The sequence below is a fragment of the Propithecus coquereli genome, unplaced genomic scaffold (genome assembly GCF_000956105.1).
Source record: "Propithecus coquereli isolate 6110/MARCELLA unplaced genomic scaffold, Pcoq_1.0 Scaffold950, whole genome shotgun sequence".
Lineage (NCBI taxonomy): Eukaryota > Metazoa > Chordata > Mammalia > Primates > Indriidae > Propithecus > Propithecus coquereli.
In genome coordinates this window covers 194,824-207,120 of record NW_012155841.1, presented here as the reverse complement: position 1 = coordinate 207,120, position 12,297 = coordinate 194,824, and the positions used below count along the sequence as shown (strand labels likewise).

Here is a 12,297-nt window from a genome sequence, read left to right as displayed (position 1 = left end):
AGGGATCAGAATAGCACTTTCTGCCTGATCTTTTTGACTTACCCTTTCTTTACTTGAGCTTCACCAAGAGGACTGGTTTCCACAGCCAGCTCAGAGGGCCATTTCCTTACCTGGCCCGTCAGCACCTGCAGGTGTTTCCAGAGCTAGGTGGCATCTGGGGCCGGGGAGGGCGGGGCCAGGCCCCAGTGCCGGGCAGGGTGGGCCAGTTTCCCCAGCATCAGGGTGTCGGACCAGGCTGGGGCTCCATGCCTGGCCCACACCCTCTCCCAGAAGGCCCCAGCACTGTGCCAGGGGAGGCCATCCCTCCCCTTTGGGGGTCAAGCTGAGGTTTTCCAGAAACAAAGCAGCTGTCTGTGGGATGTGCGGTTTGAGGGGACAGGGACAAGGGGCTGGGAGAGCCTGCTTTACCCTACGGTGCACACCCGCGGCAGGCTGTCCCCGCAGGCAGTGACTGCTCGTGACGCTGTTGGCCAGCCTGAGGCCAGCGGTCTGTTCTCAGGGGCCCAGGGAGTGTGCCCCCACCAGTCAAATCCACACAGTGGGACTTCACCTGAGGTGCTGGTGATGCTTTAGGAAGTACAGAGAAAACCAGACTCCTGGCATTTTCCGGAGTGTTCTAGCCGCAGCTCTAGAGAGGAAGCCAGCCCCAACTGGTAGGGGCCCAGGGGACAGATGGGCATCTTGGGGACATAGTTGGCTTCTAACCAGTAAGCATTGTTCAGAACTGTACGTTTTCCTCTAGTGATGGCAGAGAGGACCTGTTCCCGCTGTGTGAAAGAGAGAACACCTCAGTTTATGACTCGCATGATCATTTACCTACACGCAGCTACCATTTTATGCAACCTTTATTATGAAAATCTACTTTAATAGATGAACTATTTTAAGTGACTAATTTTAGATTTGAAGGGAAGGTCTCATGTTAAGCTTGGAACCACTTAGAACCCTAGAGGGTGGGAGGGACATCCAACCCCTCAAAGCAGGCAGCGTGGGTGCCACTGAGGGGATCTGGGGCCTGCCTTGTGCCCCAAGTCTGCCTCCACCTGCAATGTGCGCCACCAGTGTCCGGAGACGCCTGAGATTCAGACACCTGGGCTCTGGCTGTGTAGAAAAGGCTTCTATTTCACAGAATCAGGCTACAGCTGGCTACATACCAAAGAGATACAAATTAAGCGCAGCTGCAGAGCTCGGTGCTTCTGCTTCCCCTGCGCTTACTCACGGTGCAGCCTCCCCAGCCCCTGCCTGGTGTCTCAGGCGTAGAAGATGAGCTCAGGGATCTGCCCACCCTGGACCCCTGTCCCATTGGTGCTGTCCGAGGAGCACTGGAACTGGAAGGTCACCTTCCCACACTGCACTTCCGTCATCCCCTCCTGCCCAAAGTAGCTGAGCTCGCTGCCATCAAGGACGGCGCTGGCCGTGTAGAAGGTGTCTTGTTCAACCTGGACTGGGTGTTCAAACCATACTGAGAAGGTGTTACTGGATCCGTCCGACACAAACTTGGTCAAGTTCTGAGCCAGGACCACCCCCAGCCGCTTGAGTTCGATCTTCACGCTGTACTCGGCCTTCCCAGAGCTGGACCCGTACAAGCCCAGCCCTGCAATAAACACCCTTCTGTCCACGGCAAACTGGATGCTGTCGCAGCGCCCGCGATACCGCCACTGGTTGCTGCGGTAGGCGGAAGACTGGAAGCGGTGGCACCTCTGCGGGGCGAGGCCCTTCCTCTTGGTCAGGGGGAAGTCCAGGCGGGGCTTGTTGGCAGCTGTGTACCACAGGAAGATGTGATGGGTCTCCTCCAGAGTCAGGATGTCAGACTGGGCAGCGCCATTGGCAAACTCCTCCAGGGTCATGGTTGGAATTCGGACCAGATAGAGGGCTCGCCCCAAAACGTGCCTCTTGTTGCGTGGGGTGACTGGCAGGCCCTGCCTCTTGCACTCTGCCTCAGCCCAGTGTAGGACAGCCTCGAACACCACCGCCTCCTTGGTGTTAAGGGCCTCCCTAGTCAGGATGATCTCCAGTGTTTGCCGGTCGATTTCACAGAAGCCTTCAGACCGCAGGGCCATCTCGGCCTGCGCATCGATGACCTCCCAGCAACGCTGGGTCAGCTCGGGCTCCTCAAACAGCCGGCTCTGGGACAGCAGGACGCAGGCATTTTTGGCTTCCAGACTTGTCTCCAGAAAGTTGACGCAGGCTTTTGCCAGTGCGGGGACAATGTACTTCTTAGCAGCATACAGAGTGGCCAGCACCGTGTCGGCTTCGAGATCGATCTCGTCACTGTACATGTACCTAGGCAAGGCAGGTACAGCAGCTGCTGGGGGCTGGCTCCTGAGCACCCGTCACCAGGCAGTGTGGGCCTGGGAGGGGTGCCCGTCAGCTGCTGTGTGCATCCCCTCAGAAGCTGTGGGATGCTGCCTTGGTAGTGACCAGGCAGAAAGGAGAAACCCCCATCCTAAGCCCCTCAGAGCAGACTTACTTGAGCAAGATCAGGAAAGCTGCGGGCTCTACATCCGGTATGTGGATTTCTGACTTGACTTCTGCGAGGTCCCCGTAAAACATGGCAAAGAAAACGGAGCTCCCGACAGCCAAGACGTACTGTGGATGAGGAAGAGAGCTGCGTGAGCCCCGAGGCCCCCCAGCTGGCTGCAGGCGCATTAAGGAAGACACAGGCTGTGTCCAGCCACGCCGGGTCGCGGCAGTCCGTTTTTGGGAGGTGGCCCGTCGCCTTTGGGAGCTCAAAGGGCTGACCCTCTACCAACCTTGTGGGCAGGCACCCTCCTGGTCGCCCCCAGGGGCCCCACGATGAAGTGGACGTCGGCCATGAGCTCGTTGTTGAACATGAGCGCGTTCCTGCAAAGGGCAGGGCACACGGGCTTGGCTCCGCAGGCCGCGCGGCGCAGGCCGCCGGGCTGGGGGCGCGCAGGGCGGGGTGTCGGGCGGGCTCACCTCTCGCGCAGGGTCGGGTGGAAGGATTGCCAATTGGGGCTCTCCAAGTTGTTGTTGCTGGGCGCGGGCGGCTCGGGTGCGGGCGGCGGCGGCGCGGGGGCCGGGGCGCTGGGCAGGCTGCGCGGGCCGGCCTTCCTGCCCGCGGCGGCGGCGGCGTTGCTGTTGGCGATGTCCGTGGCGGCGGCTGCGGCGCTGGCCGGCGGGTAGAGCTCCGCGGCCATCTTCGCGGGCAGCGCGGCGGGGGCGGCCTCAGCGCAGGTCTGCGCCACGCCGCGCGCCCTGGCGCCGCGCGGGGGCTTCGGGGGCGGCTCTGCAAGCACAAGGAGGGCGGTGAGGCACTGCGCGACGCGGCCGTGCAGACAGGCCAGGGGCAGCAGCATGGGGCCGCGCCGGGCGGCGGGCAGGGCAGCTCCCCGCGCCGCGGCCCCGCCCGGCCCTGCGACCCCCGCTGGAGCCCGAGCGGGAGCCCGAGCCCGAGCCCGGCCGCAGGGGGCGCCGTCCCGCCCGCCCTCGCCCGTACCCGCCGCGGCGCCGGCGCGTCTCGGTGCGTCACGGTGCGCCCGAGGCCCCACCCCGCGGGCGGACGTCGGCGCCCCGCCCCTGGCCCAAGGCCCCGCCCCGCCGCCGGGCCGGGAAGGAGCGGGATTATGCCACCCTCAGTTGGGCGCCAGGTCCTTCACCTGGCCTGCATGTGGGCGTGCGCTTGCTGTCCTGTATCGCCTCTAAACACCTCTCTCCTGCTTTTTAATCGGTTCATTTTTTGTCACCCCAAAGTGAAATGTTAGTAGCTCAAATTTTGTAGAAGTGCCTGATGTGGAAAGCTAATTTCTTTCCTTTTCAGAAGAAATTACTCTTAGCTTGGTGACGACTTAGCCTGTTCCCATTCTTAACTGCATATCCTCATGGCGTGTGGCCCCGGGTCACTGGTGTTGCTGTTGGTGGAGTCTCTCCCACCCGGGGTCTGACACCACGTCAGGACCCATGCATCCTCCTTATTTATTTGGAAGACCTTGGTGACATCTGATGTGGGCACCCCTGTGTCCCATTCTCTTGCTGACGGGGACGTGAACATTCTGGGGCCATGTCTGTGCACCCTTCTTCCCATCTGAATTAGTGGTTGGTGTGTTTGTTGTTTGTTTTGTTTTGTGAAAGAATTCATTAGTAGTGAAATGCTGGCTCAGAGGATCATTTCTTTATTTTTTGGGTTTTGGGGTTAGGGGCTGCTGGCTGCTCTATGCACACTGCCGATTTTCGCCCCTCAGGGGTATGAGAGTCCTCACTCCCCATAGCCTTGTCAGCGCCCACTTTATTTCTTCTCTTGTACTTTAATGCATGGAAAATGACATCCCATTGTTTTAGTTTGCATATGTTTAATTATGAAAGCAGTTGACTGTGTTTTCGTGTGTTTTCCTGTGTTTATTGATCATTTGCATTTTTGTGGATTTTATGTTTATGGCCTTTATCATTTTAATTGGCTTGTTGGTAGCCTTTTTCTAGTTTGTCTGAACATTGCATACTTTAGATTATTGCAGGTATCAGAAGCAAACACTCATGGATAGCACTTCCCAACCTGCTCTGGGTGCTCTACATACTCAGTACTGAGCTGGCAGGAGCTGCCATTTCCCCTACGTTGTCCTCGAGGAAGCAAGCTCAGAGTCACCCAGCTTGTAGGCGAATTTGGTCCCAGGCATCCAGCTCTGGACCCTGGCCTCCCAAGGGGATGCTCACCTGCCTCTGCTGGTCTGTCGGATGTGACCTTTGCTAGTCTGTCCCAGCTAGTCATGACTTACCTTGTTGGGACATCATGCTGAGTGTCATGCTTGGCGGCCTTCTACCTGGCATAGCTCAGGTATGGCAGCAACCTCCGCGTACTCCATGCACAACCACTCGGCAGCCGCGTGCCATTCCTGGGAATCATATGACTCTGGACACCTCTCTTTGCAGATGAGGAGACCAAACTTCAGAGGTCATGTCCCCTGCCCCAGACCATGTAGCTGGTGTGCAGTCGGGCCTGGATTCAGACTTGCAGCCTCAGAGTCTTCGCTTTCAGGAGGGGCTTCCTCACCTAAGGTCACATATGTAACCTCCTGCATGTCCCTACGCTCCATGTAGGGGAAACGTACAGGACACAGCCGAGCAGCTCAGTGACTGGTCAGTGGGCACCGCCTTGGTCACCCCACCCCTGCTCTGAAAATCAAACAGGAGCTCTCTGTTTTTTCCATGGTTGTCATTGGTCTATTCAGTTTTTCAGCCTACTCAATTTTAGTAAATGTCCCCAAGGAGAACATCCCTTTCAGAAAATATTTGCTGTATTTTTTGCAAAAGACTATCCAAAAGATGAACTACGAGTCAGGAAGAAAAATGCTGACAACCCAATTTTTAAAAAATGGGCAAAAGAGGTGAACAGACACTATCCAAATGGCCAAAAGTGCTCATGTCATTAGTTATTTGGGGAATGGGGCACCACTGAACTCCCCCCTCAGTTCAGTGGCTGAACTTAAGAAGACTGATAATACCAAGTGTTGGTGACGACGCGGAGCAACTAGAACTCACGCGCTGCTGGTGGGAGCATAACCTCGAGGGCAGGGGTAGTGCGCACTAGAGCCCGGAAGTCCCAGGAGAAACTGTGTGTGTGCCCACCAAGGGCACAGCCACAGATGCCGCAGCAGCACCTTCATGCTGTGGGAACCCCGCTGGCAAAGACGGGCTGGCCACTGCGGCCATGGTTTATGTCCCAACTGTGTGTTTTCATAAAAGACGGTAAAGAGTGTAAACGATTTTCAGGAACAAAATACAAATGGCCACAGAGTGGAAACAGTCCACATGTCCATTAGCAACAGAAAGGATCAACAAATTGTGGTGGATTCGTACAATGAATGCAGTGAGAATAATTAAATTATAACTACACACAAAACTTGGGTGGACGTTATCTCAGAATGGGGTTCTAGGAGGGTCTGCTGGGCAGTCAGAGGTAGTCAGCATCTCGATCTGGGTGGTGGCGTGGGGGTGTGTGGATATCTAAAAATATTTCAGCAAAACAAAAAAAATCCATCCTTTGCTCTTTGGATTTTAAATGTATTATAATGTTATGAATAATACATGGTCAGTTTTAAAAATCTCCACCTCTCCGTTTATGGTCCTTTTTTGTTCCTAATGCCTGTCTGTGTTTTTTCTCCTTTCTCTCTTGATTAGACTTTGTAGAGATTTGACTTTTTATTGTGATAAAAAAACACATAACATAAATTTACCCTCAACAGTTTTTTAACGTGCAATGCAGTATTAACTACGTGCACATCTATAGAACTCACGGATCTTGCATAACTGAAACTCTATGTCCATTGAACAAATACTCCCCATTTCCTTCTCCCGCCCAAGCCCAGCCCCTGGCACCCACCATTCTACTGCCTATCTGTATGAATTTGACTACTCTAGGTACCCCACGTAAGTGGGGTCACATAGTATTTGTCCTTTTAGTGCATGATGTCAGCAGAGTTTATCCATGTTGTAGCATGTGTCAGAATTTCCTTCCTTTTTAAGGCTAAATAACATTCCATTGTGCAGATAGACCACATTTTGCTCCTCCGTTCGTCCATCCGTGGATACGGGTTGCTTCCATCTCTTGGCTGTCGTGAATAATGCTGCTGAGAACGCGCGCGTACAGATGTTCGTTCACCATCTGATTTCAGTTCTCTTGGGTATATACCCAGAAGTGAGATTGCTGGATCAGACGGTAATTCTGTGTTTAACTTTTTGAGGAACCACCCTACTGTTTTCCGCAGTGGCGGCACCATTGCACATTCCTGCCAGCAGTGTGCAAAGGTTTCTCCTCATCCTTGCCAGTACTTGTTATAATTTTCTTTTCTTGATGGTGGCCGTGCTAATGGATATGAGGTGGTGTCTTGTGGTTTTGATTTGTGTTTCCCAGTTCATTGGTGATGTAGCGCATCTTTTCATGTATTTTTTGGCCATTTGTATATCTTATTTGGAGACATGTCTATTCAAGTCCTTTGCCCATTTTGTAATCAGGTTGTTTGGGTTTCTTTGTTGCTGAGTTGTAGGAGTTTCTTATTTATTGTGGATATTGACCCCTTACCAGATAAAGTGGTTTGCAAGTATTTTCTCCCGTTTTGTAGGATGCCTTTTCTGTCTGTCAATAGATTCCTTTTTTGTGCAGAAATGTTTTAATTTGAGGTCATCCCGTATGTCTGTTTTTACTTCTGTTGCCCTTATTTTTGGTGCCATGTTCAAGAAATCATTGCCAGGACCAGTGTCATAAAGCTTTTCCCAATGTTTTCTTGTAGCGGTCTTATAGTATCAACTCTTACGTTTAGGTCTCTAATCTGTTTTGAGTTAATTTTTGTGTGGAATGTAAGGTAAAGGTCTCTCTTCGTTCTTTGGATGTGGATGCCCAGTTTTCCCAGCACTATTTGTTGAAAAACTATCCTTTCTTTGTTGTGTGTCTGTGGCGCCCTAGTTGAAAATCGTTTGACCATACACTCTAGGGTTTGTTTCCGGGCTCTGTGCTGTTCACTTGTCTGTATGTCTGTCTTTATGCCAGTACCATACTGGCTTTGGGGTCTTCAAAATTCTTTTCTTGATAGTGGTAATTTATTTGTTTACTTGTTTTTCTTTTTCTTTTCTTTCTTTCTGAGACAGGATCTCACTCTATTGCCCAGGCTGAAACTCCTGGGCTCAAACGATCCTCCTGCCTCAGCCTCCCCAGTAGCTAGGACTACAGGTGCACACCACCACACCCAGCTAATTTTTAAATTTTTTGTGGAGACAGGGTCTCACTGTGTTGCCCAGGCTGCTCTCAAACTCCTGGGCTCAAGCGATTCTCCCTCCTTGGCCTCCCAAACTGCTGGGATTACAGGCGTGAGCCACCACGCCTGGCCTTGTTTTTCTTTATTAGTCCCTTTTGCTTACTTTAAATAATTTAATTAATTTTGTTAATCTAAAATTTTCTGTTATTTGGCTACTTAGTTCATTATTTTTGTTGTTTCTTCCTTAATTATAAGAAGCATTTGTCTATAAAATTACCTGAAGGATTATTCTTTAGTTTCCTGATAGTGCTTAGAGGTGAGGGAATTGTGTTTCTTTTTTTGCTAATTTTTAGTTTTGTTGCACATGTGGTCAAGGGCATGGCTTGTGAGGTTTCTGTTAGCTAGACTAGATTGACGGTTTCTTTGTGTTAAATACACGGTCATTTCCGTAACTGATCCACAGACTCTGCGGGACACCGAATTTAAAATATACTTGTTAAACGGAGCCTATGGTGATATGTCTAATTCACCCTTTAGTCTTTTGACTTTTTTTTTTTTTTCCGAGACAGGGTCTCACTCTGTTCCCCGGGCTAGAGTGCCGTGGCGTCAGCCTAGCTCACAAGCAACCTCAAACTCCTGGGCTCAAGCAATCCTCCTGCCTCAGCCTCCCGAGTAGCTGGGACTACGGGCATGCGCCACCATGCCTGGCTAATTTTTTCTATATATTTTTAATTGTCCGATTAATTTCTTTCTATTTTTAGTAGAGACGGGGTCTCGCTCTTGCTCAGGCTGGTCTCGAACTCCTGAGCTCAAACGATCTGCCCGCGTCTGCCTCCCAGAGTGCTAGGATTTACAGGCGTGAGCCACCACGCCCGGCCCCTTTAGTCTTTTTTTTTCCTTAATCAGTCTGTCAAATTTGAGGAAACTACGTTAAAATCTCCTATTATTGTAGCTGTGAAATTTGTTTCCAGTGCTTTTTGCTTCATTTAATCCTTCCCGTGTTGCTGTGCGCCTACAGATCTACGACTGTTTAAAACTACTGTTTTCTTTCCATAAAATGTTTGCGTTTGCCCCTCGACACTGCCCTGCCTGGCACTGCACGCTGGCCGGCCTGTAGCGTCACTGCTGCTCAGTCCCACTCGCCCCCACCTGTCTCCTGACATATCTGTTTTGAAATGTTTACTAGTGTTCTGAGCTCAGTTTTCTGCTTCAAGAATCAGCGTCGGAGTCCCACCGCGTCAGGATGTCTTTTACCACACGTTACAGCTCTGGCTCCAGTGGCTGGCATTTTATTGAAAAATTTTAGAAATGTTAACAATTATATTACTTTTAAAATACCTCTTATTTTTCTCCCAGTAATATCTTTTTTTAGCAACCAAAGCACCAAAGTTATTTCTTAAACGGTGGAAATGGGCTGTAGTTCTAGACAGCTCAGACTTGAGCCTGAGTCCAGCCCATGGGGCCACGTGGCCACGGCTCACCTGGAAAGGGGGACGAGGGGTCGCAGCTACCTGGGCTGGGCGGCTGGCTGGGTGGCTGTCAGGACCCTGTGACGGGACACACCACGGGCTTTGCTCACTCTCGTCACAGCCCCACGTGGTCTATGTGCAGGAGTGTGGCCTGGGTCTGTGCAGTCCCTCGGGTCCCAGGCTGCTTCTGGGCTGAGCCATCTTCTCTGGCCTCAGAAGCATTCCCTGGGTGTTTTGTGTGAGCCGGAAATGCAGGGGAACACTTGCAGGATCTCACAGGGCTTCCAGGGGCCGGAGCTCAGTCACGCAGGCCCTTGTAGATGCAGGAGGCTGATAGAAGGGGTCAGCGGAGGGCCAAGGAAGGAGGGCCCCAGGTAGTGGTGAGTAGGTAGGGTTGGTGGCTCACTGCTCAGGCTGGAGCGAGAAGAGAAACAGCCGACCGGTCCCCTCCCTGTGCCTCCAGGGCTCTCTGTGACCTGCAGTTCCCTCCTCCATGGTCATCGCTAGCACGGACCTGCTTCCGGCTTGGGCCAGGCCCTCTCCTGCTCAGACCTCAGCCCAAACGGCCCCTGCCTCGCGAGGCTCTTCTGCACAGTGCCGCCCGATGCTCTCTTACGGAGCTCGTGCAGTTCCCTCAGCGCACTCATGGCCTCACCCCAGTCAGCCGCGTTCCTTCAGTTGCCTGCTCGTTCCCACTCACGCGGCGGGCCGTGTGTCTGCACACATCCAGCACTGTGCCAGGCGTCTGTGCACGTGTCCCCTCACAGCACTGCGCGGTGCTGGTGGAGATGCCGAGAGTGGGCCCTCCTCTGGCCCGCAAGTATGAGCTGACACGAGCCACCTGGTGGGTTCAGAGGGTGGTTTGTGTGCCCAGGCCTGTGCTGCTCAAGAACCCCAGTGAATGTTGTTGGGGGTGGCACTGTCGGTGTGGTCCGGAGGGGAGGCTGCTGGGTGTGAGCACCCCTGCTATGCCCTGAGCAGGGGGCCGTGAGAGTCAGCAAGGCTATGCCTGGGCGCACTGCCCGAGACCACTGCGTGCCTGCAGCAGGCTGGCCTGGTGGTGGGAAGGCAGTATCTCTCCCTGGTTATGCAATGTCTGCAGCCGCTGCAGCTGAGGGTCGGGAGGCCGTCAGGACAGGGGGACCCTTGGGGCGCTTGTGTGCATGGAAAGACGGGTGAGGGTTGACCCAAGTCTGGGGGTGTTGCTCTGGGCTGTGTTGTGTATACTGTGTGCGCACACTCCAAAGGCTCCTTGCAAGGTGTGTTCTTGGCATTGGTGAGGCTGGCACTGAGGGGGTGTGTCTGCCGCAGACCCGTGCCTATACATCCCACGCTTCGCCCACCTGCTGGAGTTTGGGGAGAAGAACCATGAGGTGTCCATGACAGCCCTGAGGCTCCTGCAGAGGATGAAGAGGGACTGGATGCACACTGGCCGGCGCCCCTCGGGCCTCTGCGGAGCAGGTGCGGTAGGAGTCCCAGGCCCCTTCCCGTGGGACGGTGCCCTCAGTCCTGCAGTCACACCGGCCCAGACTCGCTGGCCACTGTGGTCGAGTTCTCTGTCCTGACTCTTGAGCCGTCCGAGCCTGTGCGTCGTGCCTGTATTCCCAGAGCTGGCCTCGCACTCCGAGCAGCCTCCCAGCCTCCTGTGCCTAGTACTGACCTGTCTCAGAGGTCCTTGGCCCTCAAGGCCTTTCCTGGCTCTCCTGTCAGCCTCTGCAGGTCCTAGGATAAGGGACAGGACCCTCACAGGCAGAGTGGACTGGCCGGGCTCCCTGGGCCTGACCCCGAGTTGCCCACTTTTGGGGAGAAGCCGCACAGAGTGCCTGGCTCCTGGCATGGCTAACAGTGTGGCCTGTCTCAACTAAGATGCCAAGTTGTTACTGCAGAGGGTGCCCCAGGGCTTTCAGGCTAATCTACCACCCCCCAGCATGACAGTTGATCTGGTCGCACTCTGAGGACCCCTCCGGGTGCAGCTCTCCCATAGACCCTGGCTTAGCTCTGGGTGATGGTGGGGTGGACGTGGACATGGTCTGGCTAACTGCACCAGCCATGGACCTGGGCCCCTGCCCAGGGTGAGCCCCCAGGTCGGCAGGGCCCTCACTCCCCCTCTGGTGCCCACAGGTTCCACTCTTTTCCAGAAGGCCAGGTGCCAGTGTCCCTGTACTCTGCTAACAGCAGGATTAATGCTACTGGACATTCATTTTCCATTTGAAAACCTGGTTTCCACATTTGCGTATTTGCACTGCAGGTTCCAGGCCTCTCTGAGGCCCACGACAGCCCCACCTGGTGCCTCCCACCTCTTCCACTCTGGCCTGGGCCCTGTCCTCAGAATCCTCACCTCCCATCACTGCCAGCGTTTCACACACACGCCATCTCAAAGTTTGCTAATTGCTTTGAGGGGTTACATCAAAGCAGCTCTCAAACCCTGTATTTTCATTCTCCTTGTATTTGAAAGTGGAGTGTGGTATACCACCTCCCCCATGAGGCAGGGAATGTGGCGGTCCCAGAAGTCCCGCAGAGCATGGGAGTGCTCAGGAAGGGTGGACGCTGTCCGGTCAGCCGCCACTCACCGGGAGCGGCCACACCAGGCGCGGGTCTCGCTGCTCTGGCACAGATAGGTTGTGCCCAGGCCGTCACCTCCCTAAGTACAGGGCTGGCCCCAGCCATCCTGAGCTGCAGCAGAGATACTGTGCTTTCTTAGTTCCCGGTCCTGGCTGGGGCTTACGAGGACCCCTCTTGCTCCTTTCTAGCACTTCTGGTGGCAGCCAGAATGCATGATTTCAGGAGAACCGTCAAGGAGGTCATCAGCGTGGTCAAAGTGTGCGAGTCCACGCTACGGAAGAGGTAGGCAGCTCTGATTCAGGTTGTGGGGGCCATGCCAACGGCTCATCCGTCCAGCTGAGTGAGGCCTGCTTGCCAGAGCCACTGCTGCCTCCTAGGGTCCTGCTGTCTCCAGCCTGGCTGTGCGGTGGTGCTGGTGGCCAGGACCCAGCCTGGCCCTGATTGCACAAGCGCTCGGATGTGCCGGGGGCCACCCCACCTCCCTCCACAGTGTTCTCTTCCAGTCCTGGGGCCCAACCCTGTCCAAGAAAGATATCCCCATCCTTTTGATCCCAGTGTTTCTAACT

At 54.3% G+C, this 12,297-nt stretch overlaps 2 protein-coding genes across 3 annotated transcripts in view; one reads left to right on the top strand and one right to left on the bottom strand.

Annotated features, from left to right (window-relative positions):
- Positions 1-12,297, top strand: part of BRF1 (BRF1, RNA polymerase III transcription initiation factor 90 kDa subunit) — a 66,981-nt gene that overhangs the window by 37,658 nt on the left and 17,026 nt on the right. For both annotated transcript variants that reach the window (XM_012665063.1, XM_012665062.1), the window contains exons 6-7: positions 10,481-10,630; positions 11,920-12,013. In XM_012665063.1, the coding sequence (XP_012520517.1) occupies positions 10,481-10,630; positions 11,920-12,013 (244 nt within the window). The remainder of the gene's footprint in view (positions 1-10,480; positions 10,631-11,919; positions 12,014-12,297) is intronic.
- BTBD6 (BTB (POZ) domain containing 6) lies at positions 832-3,242 on the bottom strand. Its single transcript, XM_012665064.1, has 4 exons — positions 2,938-3,242; positions 2,751-2,841; positions 2,468-2,586; positions 832-2,280 (listed from the first exon to the last, which is right to left on the bottom strand). Exons 1-4 carry the CDS (start codon positions 3,156-3,158, stop codon positions 1,248-1,250), a joined length of 1,464 nt encoding a protein of 487 aa, XP_012520518.1. The 5' UTR covers positions 3,159-3,242; the 3' UTR covers positions 832-1,247.